Source organism: Pogona vitticeps, chromosome 3, assembly GCF_051106095.1.
Source record: "Pogona vitticeps strain Pit_001003342236 chromosome 3, PviZW2.1, whole genome shotgun sequence".
In the NCBI taxonomy this organism is placed as follows: Eukaryota; Metazoa; Chordata; class Lepidosauria; order Squamata; family Agamidae; genus Pogona; species Pogona vitticeps.
This window is the reverse complement of record NC_135785.1, coordinates 226,054,115-226,068,139: the sequence shown is the minus strand read 5'-3', so window position 1 is coordinate 226,068,139 and position 14,025 is coordinate 226,054,115. Positions and strand designations below refer to the sequence as shown.

General features: G+C 45.8%; 2 protein-coding genes across 22 annotated transcripts in view; both read right to left on the bottom strand.

Moving 5' to 3' along the window:
• CD47 (CD47 molecule) overlaps positions 1-8,035 on the bottom strand; it is a 75,148-nt gene extending 67,113 nt beyond the window's left edge. For 17 of the 21 annotated variants that reach the window (XR_012085046.2, XR_012085049.2, XR_012085047.2 and 14 more), the window contains exons 1-2: positions 7,840-8,035; positions 4,621-4,974 (exon numbers count right to left, since the gene is read on the bottom strand). Coding sequence is in view for 17 of the 21 variants with exons in the window: in XM_072993899.2 (XP_072850000.2) it covers positions 4,621-4,974; positions 7,840-7,888 (403 nt within the window). In the remaining 4 variants the exon portion in view is untranslated. Of the gene's footprint in view, positions 1-4,620; positions 4,975-6,354; positions 6,379-7,177; positions 7,291-7,839 lie in introns of those variants that run through there. The other 4 variants (XM_078389862.1, XM_078389860.1, XM_078389863.1 and 1 more) reach the window with 2 other exon arrangements.
• Positions 1-14,025, bottom strand: part of MYH15 (myosin heavy chain 15) — a 305,993-nt gene that overhangs the window by 23,539 nt on the left and 268,429 nt on the right. The window lies entirely within an intron of this gene.

The following is a 14,025-nucleotide window of genomic DNA, read 5'->3' as shown; positions in this document are numbered from 1 at the left end:
AACACTCCAAGCAGCCCTTTATATCTGCCAGTTGCCCATTTTGGAGTGGGAAATGTCCACAACAGACAGAAACATGGACACTTCTCCCATCACAGCTGGCCTTGTGCTGCCACCACCACAAAAACTCCCTATTCTGCCTTAGTCTACAAATTATTATCTGACTGCAAGTTACTGGTTTGTCCTGTTCACATTTTAATGACCCTCTTCAGCAATATGCATCAAGCAGTCTCCTTCCACTGGTATAATGGAGCTTCCCTTCTCTCCCCCCCCCTTACACTGTTGTAGACACACACACCCCAATCTCTCCAGAGAGTCTCTCAGGGCTTTGAAGTAGACTGACACCCCCTCAAAAAGAAGTAGCTCTATCAGCAAAAGGCTAAGTGGATGAAGCTGATACTCTGTTCTGAAGAAGACATTTTATTCCCATCTACATCCTTCTCTCCTAACCAAACTGGAGCACCCTTCCATCTATCAATGCTGACAGGATATTCATTTAAGACCGACCTCTGGGGGTCAACAGGAATAATACCCTTGTGTGCAATGTCCTCTCACTTTCATCCAATGGATGAAATATAATGTTACTTCTGAATTATAGCCATACTAGTCATGATGGATGCTGTCCAACACCCAAAGTAAAGACAGCCCTTAAACTGTCAGGAATGCTGTCCTTCACCGTGCTACAACACACTTGTTTGTTGAATTCTGTATAAATTGTCTCAGTTCCTCAGTCTGAGGAGAGATTGTGGAACAAAATGATATGTCTGTGCTTCCAGTCCTGTGATGTAGGACAAGGTGAAAGTCTTTATCTTCCTCAGCAGCAACACTGCCACCACCCACACAATGTTTAATAACTGATAAGCTAACTACATGAGAACCTTGACAGAGCAGTATTTTTCTATGTGAATGACCTTCTTCCAGAATGTCCTTTAAAGCAAATTGTATCAAGCAGTCCAGCGCATGGTAAGGCCAACCTGCAGATTAAACACAGACTGCAGTCTTATTCTGTCATCTTGAAGTGTGTGGAGAGTGCAAGTAAGGGTGTGGCTGCACTGGAGAGCTTTGCTGCAATGTGGTCCACAACTTGTGTTACTTCTGAAACAGTGTGCACACAGGGGCACTGAACTGATTTGGGAGTTCCCTGTTTGTACTTGTTGTAATGGAAGTTGCATTCCAGTCCAACTCTCAGACATTTGTTCTTTCTTTCTTTCCTGGTCTTCCCTCTGCTGATCCTATAATGGTTTGCAGCTCAGAGGAGTCCCATCCCTCAGAGCAAGAGTGAAAACAGGAGGAGGAGGAGGTGCAGCCAAAAGCCTGTCGTGCAGTGAGACTTCGGCTGAGGATTGGGAAGAAGCAAGTGAAACCCCAACTGAACCATTCCAGAAATTCCCTAGATAGGGTAGGATTGTATGTTTTCTATGTGTAGCCAGGGTAGAAATAGAGGGTGAATGGGAAGATGTGTTGGCTGTATGCCAGGATGCTTGGGGGGGGGGACAGAATTTCAAGTATCCCCTTGATATAGTTCAGAAGGACCCAGAGAGGGGATATGTACCAGAGCAAACATACCAGGCATTTTTTTGCATACAAGTCAACTTCCCTGGCTCTCAGCCAAGTATCCTCTTTGGGGATCCTCCGGATTCAAACTTCACACTACTACATTTCTGAAAAACTTTTCTATAGATATAGGAAAATAGTGTGGAAAAGGTACTTCATAGTCTCAGAATACAGAATATAAAAAGTTTGAACAGCAACTTTGCAAAATACATCAGAATATGCAACTCAGAATTCTTCAATTTCAGATCACTCCCCTCCCATCACTCATCATGTCAGTTACTAACTTTCCTTACTTATCACTGGTGATCTCTGTGGACATATAGTTTTAAGCTATTTTAAACTAGGTTATGTCACCAGAGATCAGTCATTCCTGCTTGTGTTACTTGAAAGTAAGGGAAGGTCATAGCTGATGAATGATAGGAAAGGGTTGATCCCGAATGGAATCATTCCAACAGTTATGAATCATGTATTTTGTAAAATTAGTGTTCAAACTTCTGATGCTCTGTATTCTGAGACTAAGAAGTACCTTTTCCACGTTATTATTATATACAAAAGCTTTGTGGAAAGAGGTGAATGTTGGTGCTACAAACACCTCCCCCCCCCCCGTCTTTACAACAGTATCTACAGGGATAAAAAAACAATTTAAATCCTCCCATCATAAAAAAGTTGCAGACCTCTAGAACCAGGGTACCCAGCCTCTGGCCTGGTACTGGGCCGTGGCCTTGGCAGGATCGGGCCACAGAGACAGATCTCCCGCCCTCCCGCATATACGCCCCATGTATACATGCCCCCCATGCACACATGGGTATCCCTCCCACCCCCCGGGTGCCCTGCCCACTCGTGCATGCGTGCACAGGTGCCCCAAACCACCACTGCACATACACCACCCACCCACACATGTGTGCATTGGTGCCCAGTGCACTCATGCACATACTCCGCCCACTCACACACACATATGTGCCCTGCCCCCACACATGGACCCCGCCCCCCCAAGCAGTCCACGGTTTGGAAAAGGTTGGGGACCACTGCTCTAGAAGCAGAGGGGGAAAGCCAGCCTTGCTTTAAATAGGCTGGGCCAATTCGAAACAGCCTTCCTTGTACATCATGCAGACAATAAAAGAAAATTTGAATTCATCCATTTTATAAGTGGATCAAAGCCTGTGGTAACTGACCATGTAGTTACTCTCTAATAAGGGCAGGGTGCTGGCTTTACCTCCTCCATCCAGGCAAAAACAAGCAAACATGGATGCCTGTAAACTTGGGGAACTCCCAGGTCTGCATAAATACAATCCCTCCCCCTTCACAATACACTATCAACCCAAGGAGAGGAAAAGGAAACCCAGCCAAATGACAACTCGACATATTTAGTATCCAAAGAATGCTGACTGATGACATGATTAATTGGCTGATCAGAAGCATGGGGGGGGGGGAGGGATGAAATGGACTATCCAAGAGTAGGAGACAAAACTGTTCTCCCTATACACCTCAACCAATAGCTTCTTTATGATTTTGCACAAATAAAACAATAAACTGCAAAGTTAACACATATAATAAACCATGAACCTAAAATAACTGAAATCAAAAGTACAACCTCAAACACTTACACCATTGTCAAAAATACGTAAAAAAACAGAATGTGGCCCTGAGGTGCAGATTTGACAATGGTTGCTTGTGACATATGTTTCAAGTCAACTGTGTTCTATGTGGAATTCTCCTACATAGATCTGACAACCCATGCATGATACAGTTCATCTCAGCAGAGTGGGGGTTGTCTCTACGAGCATAAATACTGGGTTACTATAAATTGTTGAACACAAGTGCTAGTTTTAACCCTTTAAATCTTGGGAAACTTTGCATCTGTTCCCCTCCATTTCCATAAACAAAGCAAGATACAGGATTATATCAATATGCTAAAATGCTATATAACAGCAGCAGCAAAAGTTAATTTGGACATTAATACATTAAAAACATTATAAACAAAGAGTTTGCTTCTAGAGTACATCCAACGTAAGCATTTATTGTCTAGGGATTTATCCAATCCATTTTAATACCTACTCTGACTGTAACCATGTGTAGAAATGAGCTCTGCAAAACAATTAAGCATTATATAAAGCTGTGGTTTTGTTCATTCCACTAGAGTTAAACATATTCATCAGAGCATCCCAGCCTATATATTGCATATCCCCTTCAGATCAATTCTTATTTTCAAAATATCCACCTTGATCATATAAGTGCTTTAAAAATGTGCTTCTGAAACTTTATGAAACTACATCCCTAATCTAAACCTGTGGCAAATTCCATGTTTTTAATTATAATGTATCAACAATGCCTGCCTCTTTTCTCCAACCAACCTCTTCCAGAACATGAAACATTTACTTTGGGAACTACTCAGAATGCCCCAGGCAGCATGGGCATTTTGCAGCTCTGAGAGTTGCAATACCATAAAGTAACCTTTCTAAGCTCTCAACTCTTCTTATCCTTAACATTTCATACCACCACTTCACTGTACACTAATACCTTCATAGCGCTGCCCCGTTTAGCACTGATTCAGTACAGCACACATGCTCAGGTGGCCATTTAATGCTGCTTGACTAGTCTACCTAAAGGAGGCAGATAAGGTCTCCAGGAGACCTGGGCTCCAGTCTTTGTTACTAATTTTTAAAATAATTCTATTTAGAACTGATTCAGTTAGCACTCAATTTTCTTGGAACATATCCTGAGCATTAAACATGGTATTACTGTAGTTGCTAAATATGCAGCTCATTGTACCATCTTCCAATGTCATTTAACTGGACCTTAAACCAGATCACCCCCTTCCGATCCTCACGGCCCCTTCCTCATATCTTCCAATGCCCTCTCCTTCATGCAGCCTTCATTCCTATTTTGTGAATTCTTTCTATCTACATGGCCTAGGGACACAGCTTATAGCTGATTTCTAAGACGAGACAAAATCTGGAGACCACACACCGCTTCACTATTCATCCAAGACTCCAGATAATGTACAAATATGAATTTAAAAGTACAAATTCCAAAACAGAATACATAAGAAATTGAAGAGAAATAACTTACCTGATTTATATATAAGTTCGACTACAGTGTCTCCTTCTCTATTTGATTCTGCTACTTCACAAGTATAGTTTCCTGAAATTGCTTCCTTTCTTGATAGTACAATTGAAGCAATACCATAGGGTAGCTGTGTCAGATTCAGTAAATTTGCTGACTGAAAAGTAGTGTTTCTGGCATACTTATCTTCAACTCCATCATACGTAAAAAATTCTTTCCCTTGTATTTTCCATTTCACAAACATTACTTTAGTATTGTTCAGTTTTAGATTGGTTACTCGGCAAGGTATTATGGCGGTGCTTGAATTGCAAGGATCCATCGTAACAGACTGAATCTTCTCAAACAGCAACTGGGCAGAACCTGGAGGAAAACATGTGTCATTAATTATTTTTGTTTCAGCAAATGTATGCCAATTCCTACGGCAGTAATTTAGCAACAGTCCTAGATATACCAGGCCTCTCTTCATCTTAACCATGTTTACTCTGCCCTTAAGCTAAAACCGCCTTCTTTTCTTTTTCTTAAAATACTAGAAACATGCATTCTTATTAATTTTTCTATGACAACTGCTGCTACAAGAAAAAGAAGAAAATCAATTGAAAGCAGCACAGAAATGGACAAAAGCCAGCTGTCTGCTCTTTACTTTATTGTTTGTGTCTCTTGACTTCTGGGTAAACTTTTTCAAAAGGACTTGTTGCAACTGCTTTGGGGCAAGTTTTACTCTACCTTGATAATAGTTTATTAGGCCCCCTGGCAATGACAATGAGAAGTGTAACCTAAGCCAAGTTTGTAACATTTCCTGCTTTATAAAACTGTTCAACAAAATTTATACTTCTAAACATCTACTAGCAAGCAAGCAAAAGGCTCACCTGAGCTGACCTATCTGGGACCAACTCACCTACTTGGACTTAAACAGACCGTTTATGTTCCAAAATTCTAATACTGTGAGGAGATTTATCAGGTTTCACATTTTCATTCTCCAGAGAAACAGTATTCTGAGAATCATTTCCCCCCTCTTGTCTGTTCAAGGAAAAAGTTGGATCAGATTTGACAGGTACTATTTTGGCACTTACTTCAGCTCTGGGTACTTGAAAGCTTTTTTTTAAAAAAAATCTCTGATTTCCTATGAGTCTCCACTCAAATCTCAATAATTTGATACACACATACCGAAGTATAGTGACTTCTGCTAATGTATACAAGCTCTGGTGGTTATTCAGTAGTATATTAACATCCAAAAGAAAAACCAAAGTATTGTGTCACCTTCAAAACTAACTAATTTGCTTCACGATGACCTTTGGTGGATTGCAGTGCGCTTTCCTTCAGATACATGGATTGTAACCCACAAATGCTCACAGTGAAACAAATTTATTAGGCATAAAGGTGCCACAACACTTCTGTTGTTGCTGAAACACACCAAGGCAGTTACCTCCTGAAAAACAGCAGTATTTCTGCATTGGTAATAAGATGGCATGATTTGAGAGTGCCTTAGTCTCTGAAGAGGAAGAGAGTCCTCCCTGTCCTCCCCTCCCCTCCCAAATGCCGGAGAGATTTTTAAAATTAAGATGGTTTTTTACACCTGAGACAGAAAAATCTGGTCTCTTATCACCTAATACAATGCGTAACTTTCAAACACATGCGTACACATACACATGGAACAGTCACCAGCTACAGCTGTTCTGTTGACAGAGGTAATTTACTACAGCCTGCTTTTAACACTGTTGGTGGCGACGCCTGTTGCCTAACCTGCCCGTTTGTAGTGCTAAATGTCCGCATAACCCAGCAACTTGAAAGCATGTGGGCCAACAAATCTGGGTCTGTCATGGTCGATCGAGCCAAAGCCACACACCAGCACCACGGTCAGAGAGTTTGCCTAACGCTGCTGCTCTTTTCAGTCCCGATATGCCAAGGGGTCAGAATGCGTAATTTATCCCCCTCATCCTCTGCTCAGCCGACAGGCGGGCTGCGCCACTGGAGACGGAATGCAGACCCTTCCGCCTGCCCACGGAGCCCCCGCACCTGTTGACAGGGGACCGGGGTGGGGGTGGGGGTGGGGGAGCCGTTGCCGCCTTTAAAAATAAAAACTGCATGGCTACTGTTCCCGGTTTGGTTGCACACGACGACGGAGAGGCTGTGAGGCGCTTGTGGGCACAGGAGCTCCGAAGTCTGAGGGGCCAGCAGCCGAGCCCAGCGAGAAGCAGAACCCACGCTGTGGCGCCCCCACGGCGGTGGGTTGTTTCGAGGGGGGCCGCCTCCCCCACGAACGAGTCACACAACGACAGCGCAAGCGGGGGCGCCGGTGACAACCCTCCCCCTCCCCCACCGAGCCGGCGCCCCCTCCTCCTCCTCCTTCCCCCCCCCCGCCTCCTACGCCTCGCTTCGCCGGAACCAACAGGAGTATGTGGGCGAGGAGAGAGAACCGTACACCTCAAAACGTCTCGCCTGTGCTTCCAAGGCAAGGCGAACCCGACGCCCGCGCCAAATCCTCCCCCCTCCCCTCCGCGCACACACGCGCACACACACATATATATATACGCGGGGGGGGGGGCTGTCGTTCCTGCCACGCCACCTTCGGAACAGCAGGACTCCCGAAGCGAAGCTTATGGAAAGCATCAGGCGTTGGGAGCGGGAGCCAATCCCCGAGCGCAGCAACCCCTACCAACCCCCCCCCCGAAAGAAACCGCTTCGCTCCGAGGAGCGGGGAGGGGGACGCGGCGCCTGATGCTCGGCGGAGCGCCCAGCCCTGCCTGCGGTGCGTGGCGCACTTCGGTGGGACGAGCGGCGGACCCCTCGGACCAGGACGGGCGAGTTCTATCGCCCTCATCCCCCCACCCGTAACCTCCCCCCTTTCCAAAGCCGGCCGCCCCTCCCAGGCCCATCGACACTCATCCCCCCCCCGAGACGACCTCCCCCTCCCCGCCTTCGGTGGCCCCCAAGGAGGGCCTCGGAAGACCTCCGATTATACAACGCGAAAGAGGAGGGCCGGCGAAAAGAATTGCGCAGATATACTCCGAACTCGCCCGGAGCACCTCCGGAGCGGAGCGCGCGGGGAGGGGGGAGCGCTCGCCTCCTGGGAAGCCCGAGGTCGGGGAGAGGGAGGGCAGCGCAGACCTTGGGGGCAGGCAGAGGAGACCGCGCGCGCCCCCCCTCCTGCCTCGGGCGCCCGGCCGCGCCGGGGGAAAGGCAGGGGGGCGCGAAGGCGGGAGGGGGCAGGCGGGCAGACGCACTCACCGGCAGCCAGGGTGCCCAGCAGGACCCAACACACGCGCAGCGCCCACATGGCCAGCTCCGAGGTGGGCAGCGCGCCGCCGCCGCCGCCGCGCTTCTTCGCCTCCGACGCCGAAGGACCGCGAAGGGCTGCCGGGACGGCGGGTGATGGGGACGGAGGAGATGCGAGCGCGAGTCGGGGCAACGCTTCGGAGCCGCCCAACCTGCAGCCTGACGAGCTTCCGCTGCTCCCTCCAGCCGCAGCGAGCGGGGCGGGGCCACACCCGGCTTTCGCTTTCGCTCTACGCCGCGGGAGGGGAGGTAGAGGCGGGCCGGCGGGGGGGGGGGGGGCGGACGGACGGGGACGAGGGACGGACGCCTCTCCTGCGCGCCCCGGCTCCGAGCGGGGCACCGAGGCGCGCGATCTCTCCGGCTAGTGCGTTCCGGGCTGCCGTGGGCGGTTGGCGAGGTGGTGGGGGCGGGCGGGCGCGCCAGGCGGAGTCGCGCTGTCTTCTCTTCCGCGGCTCGGCGACTCCGAGCGGGTCGGGACCACAGATGGTCCCCTCGGAGGACCCGCCGACACAACGTATGCTGGGTCTCGACGAGTCCCACCCAGACGAGGCGATCTCTCCTACTGTTGCGATCTCTCGAGATGCAGAAATAACGCAGGCTTCGGAGAGCACGCAGAACTCTCTTCGTGGCCGAGGAGGAATTCTGCGTCACGCTGAAGCTTGCGCCCATGAGAAGTGGGTGCCGTCAAAGAAGTCGCCTCGCCCTTCTATTGTATACAGTAGTACAGTACACAGCATCGAGTGGCGCAGCGGGTTTGGGCGAGGGAAAAGCATTTGTTCGGGTTTCTCGGAACTTGTTCGGTACCCTCGGAGGAGGCGCTGGCTCCGTTATGCCACGATGTTGAGAAGATTCAAAAGAAACTCGAAGCATTTCAAAGCTCAAAAAAGTTACTGAAATGCCACCAACAGTCTTCGTCGTATGCTCCCTAAATCTTCCGTAGCTTTGTCCTGTGTACCATTTGCTGTTCAGTGGGGAGTAGACTAAATGTTGTAAATTGTGCCTCTCTCTTCAGAGATACCCGACCTTGCTTTGATGGTGCTTTGTGGCTTTCTCATTTGTTTCGTAAAATTTAAAGAAATATCGCTGTGGAAATATTGGAAGCTGAGCTTGTATAAACACTATATACATTGACAATTTAAGTACATTTGCAAATCATTCTGGAGAACATTAAAACCAAATTCATTTAGAATAAATTTAATAAAGATGGTATTTTATATTTATGTAAAACGGAGCTTTTCCTGTATTTTTTGTTGCCGGATAGACATGTGCTGTCTTCCTCCCTTTAAGGCTCATTTAGAGGCGAATCAGCCATGTCAAGCTTGATTGTCTTCCACAGAGCAAAAGCTTCATGCATTAAGAATATGTAAATCCCACTCACCAGGACGTGCAAACTCTGGAAGCAAGAACATTCCAAAGGGTTTTTCAGGAACACAAAAGCAACATTTTGCAGCCATAACATAAAATATAAATTAAGCAAGCAGGCGTTTGGCTGTGCTGTCGGTGTGGCACTTTGAAGCCTAACAAGCTTCATTGATTGGGCAGGAGCTTTTAGTGGCCTGCAGTCCCTTTCTTGAGAGGCAACTGAAGGAATAGGTGATGGAATACAAAAGCTCCTCTCAACGGGTGCCCAAGAAAACTGTTGTTTCTGCCACACCCAATAAAGACAGCTACTTTCTGGAGAACAGGGGACTTGGCAGAAGCCTCTGTGCTGCAAGATCAGAAGACCAGCCTGTCGGAAGATCGAATCCACGCAACAGAGTGAGCTCCTGTTGCTTGTCCCAGCTCCTGCCAACCTAGCAGTTTGAAAGCATCTAAAAATGCGAGTAGATAAATAGGTACCGCCTTGGTGGGAAGGTAACAGCGTTCCGTGTCTAGTCATGCTGGCCACGTGACCACGGAAACTGTCTTTGGACAAACGCTGGCTCTACGGCTTGGAGACGTGGATGAGCACTGTGCCCTAGACTCCGACACGACTGGACTAAATGTCAAGGGGAAGCTTTACCTTTACCTACTTTCTGGAAACAATGTTCAGCTGCTGGATAGCTCAGTGGTGTAGGTCCCTAGCAGCGCCTTCTTTACAGGGGTTCTGAACTTCTAAGATGATTCCAAGATGAATCATCATTTCTCCTTTCCATCCTTCTCTCTGTCTGGTCCGCAACCTGTCTTATCTATCCCGCACAGCTGCCCTGTCTAATCTGCAACCTTCCAACTGCCCTTGCAGTTGGCCTATCGGTTGTCCTTTTGATCAGGGTGTATCGGTGCCGCTGAATTTTACTTGAGTGAATTAAAAAAAAAAAAACATTGCCATCCACCTTGCAATGTCTCCAATGAGCAGAGCAGACAAAAAGAGCTTTCTGCCCTTGCATCCCTCAGAGTTGTTGATGAAGCCCCATTTTTTGCGAGATAAGGTAAACGTGATATACCATGGCACCAGCATCCTTTCCAAGTCCAGCACTTCCCCAATTCTGATTACAGGTACTTGGTGCTAGGCTCTTGTCAGAGTGTGGACCGCTCTTGGTGTACTAACTACACCACTACCTGACAGTTTCCCCATCTCAGTTAACAGAAGTGCCCTCATGACAGTGGTGGAAACTCCAGGTATAATGCTATAGGAGACATCAGCATCTGCACCAAAAACTCCCTGGACTGACTTGTGGAGCTCAGCAGTTCATGGCCTCTATGTTAATAATGAATAGGCTCCTCTGGCAGGTATACATTTGAGACATGATACCTGAATTGGTGTTTTTTTTTCACAGGTGGCATGGAGGTAAGCCATGGTGGATACATTTAGCATATGATGTGATCTTACAGTAAAGCACTTGAAACTCTACTGCAGAGCAAGAGCACGTAGAAAGGGCTTGCCTGTGGAAGCTTAAGGGATCTAGAAACTAATTTCTAGATGCCTTCCTGCTGCCTCTGTCTGCGATTTTTGCCAGTGTGGTTCCCACAGTTCTGCTGAGTCTGGACATGGGAAATGACACCGCTGGGCTCACTCTGTGGATGAATAGAGTCAGATAAGTTATTGGGCTTCCCAAGGAGTTAGAGAGGAAGACACAGATGGGACAGCAGCAGAACAATACAGAAGGGGAAAAAAGGACTTGAAAACTTGTTAGACTGTATCTAGGAATTTGCTCCCCAGGGGAGATGACTGGAAGACATATTTTTCTGCCCCCATGAAATGACATCCAGCCAAGAATTTTACAAATTGACTCTCAAGGGGAGTTAGAGGAATTCTCAGTAGCTGCTCTAATATTTGCTAAGCTTTGCAGATTATATTTGCTCATATCCATTCTACCTTGAACTCCATGTATACAGCCTTTCAGTACTAGATTATAGCTGCATGACAGTGCAGCCATGTTATTGCACAGCCAAGCAAATCAACACTATACAAGGCAATGCCAAAAATGGAGGCAGCCAAAACAAAAAAGAAAAAAATCACTTTGAAACTGGACTTCAGATCATCACCAAAGTTAGCACAGGTGTAGCAGACAATCTGTCCTTGCTCTGTGCCAAATTTGGGGGTGTTTGGAGCAAAGGGTTTTCAAATTACATATGAGTTTTCAAAAGTAAAACTGTTTCCCCTCTGTGCAGGAATAGGTGGCCTTAAACATCCCCAAAATTAAAACAGATGACATAGATTGAAGACACTAATTAGTTTTGCTTATGTTGAAAGAGAATGGTTTGCCTCACCCCTTTTTTATTGGAAAAGAATTGGGGGGGGCTGAAATACTGATCCTCAGAAAAGACTCTTCAAAGGAGAAAAAGAGTGACTTTGTTATAGGGGAGACTCCCAGATATGAAGGGTCTCTTATTATTTTATATGTCTGTGATTTTATTTTATCATGTTTGTATTTTAAACAATTGTGACGGCTTTTAGCTAATACAATAGACTTGAACTTGAACTTGTTATAAACTGACTTTGTGTGGAACAGGCTTACCAACAAGAGTGTTGCAAAGTAGATACAATATTGCAGCTTCATGGGGAAAGGCTGCAGGGCAATGAAGAGTTACAGAAACAAGAGTCAAAAGACAGGTTTTCTTTAAAGAGTTTTTAAAAAGCAGGCTTGCTTTAAAGAAAATGCCTAATGGAGTGACAGTCCTCCAGAAAAAGACATTTTGCTATGTTCTTCCAGGGAACTAGCATACAGTTTTGTGAGGCATGTTCAAAACATTTCTGCATTACAAAAGCACAGTGCAGTTGTGTTTGTTCCATCCCTAAATGCTTTCCCCATCTCAAGGGGAAAATTCTCTCAGGATTTCTGAGAGGAGAGTTCTGACACCAGTCTTTAAAGAAGTAATCAGCTTCAGGTCTGGGGAAATCTGAAAGTTGTACACTTTCAAGATCCAATTAGCTGACTCTCAGGAGGAGAGCTTCCTGGCCAAAGAGGCATATGTGTTTACAAAGAGATTCTGTATCTGGTTGTTAAAAAAATATATGAAAAGTTATTTTAGAAAGAGTTAGCCATCCTTCAGTCTCGAAAGACTATGGTAACGTGCTCTGTATGGAGGACTTGGAACAGCATCTAGTGTGGCTGAGAAGGCCAATTCAAGAGTAACATTCCCTTCCACACTGAAGACAAATGCAATCTGTCCCCTGTCCAGCTCCCTGATTTTGTTGCTTTCGTGTGTGCCTCTTTGCCTCAGCCTGCTGGACAAGAGTCTCTTCAAATTGGGATGTCAGGGTTTCCCATCATTGAGGTCCATTCCTAAGGTCTTCAGATCCCGCTTGCAGATGTCCTTGTATCACAGCTGGGGTCTCCTTCTGGGGCGATTTCCCTGCACTAATTGTCCATACAGGAGATCCTTTGGAATCCGACCATCAGCCATTCTCACGACGTGCCCAAGCCAACATAGATGTTGCTGTTTCAGTAATGTATACATGCTAAAAATTCCAGCTCGTTCTAGGACTACTCTATTTGGAACTTTGTCCTGCCAGGTAATACCAAAAATGTGTCAGAGATAACACATATGGAAGGTGTTCAGCTTTCTCTCCTGCCATGCACAAAGGATCCAATCTGTGGAGTTATTGTTTTGTGCTTTGTGGCTGGGAATGGTCTTACTTAATTTTAGTAGAATTTTGGTATTTATACCTTATCAGACTGTCAACCATTCCACCTGTCTCATCACTACACTACTATCTGGTAATTAATAACAACAACAAAAACCCTCCAAAGATGTTGTGTACTATCGCTAATGACATCCAGAATATCATATTTTTAACAATACTCCTCAGATCTTGTAAACCAGTAGCATCTTGTGTTAGGTTGTTTTCTTTTCTTGTTGTCCTGCCCTTCCTAGCAATTTTGTCTTTATTGGTAAGTTGTTCATATCTTGCAAATGAACAGCTGTAGATTCCTTTGTTGAGTAAACCCATCTCATGTTACATTTTCCTCCTACCTCCCCAAACCACTTTCCCTGCCAATATTGTATTTTTTGCTCTTCCTACTGCCCCCCTTTCCCCAACAATATTGTGTTTGACAACACCAATGGCAGTAGTCAAGATAGGCTACAGCACCTATTCTCAATGGGGGCTATATAGCCCCCTGGGGGCACCTGGCACATTTGAAGGGCCACAATCCGGCAACAGTTCTTTACACCACCTTATACAGTTTGTTATGTGATGTATACAATCCCAATTAAGCCTATATTTGTTTTATATTTGCTTAGTGTCACTTTATGAATGGTAGTGAGCACAAGAGGGTATCCTGTAGACTATATTGACTGCTGCAATTGGCATTACCACCATTCAGGCTGTCTTTCAATTATCATCCTTTTTCCTGCTGGCAACACAGTCATGATATTGTGCAGCAATACTTGGCCATTTCCTGGCATTTTGATTGTGGATACAGATGCAGAAGCTGCTGCTGGTGGTGGTGGTGGCTGTTTTTAAGAAATGAATATAGCTGCAATCTCCTTTTGCCCTTCTGTATAGGAACTTTTGAGTTAATGGAGACCTGTGTTTTTGGAAAATGTAGCTCCACCTATCTGAAGAAAGTCCTTATGAAAAAAAATCTGGATTCTTCTGATTTTGAGAAATAAAAATTCATGATTTTATTAAAGAAATAAAAACAAGAATCATATGTTATCAGTATTTTATTTAAATCAGATTTTTTATGTTAAAATGCTTTTTAACAAATT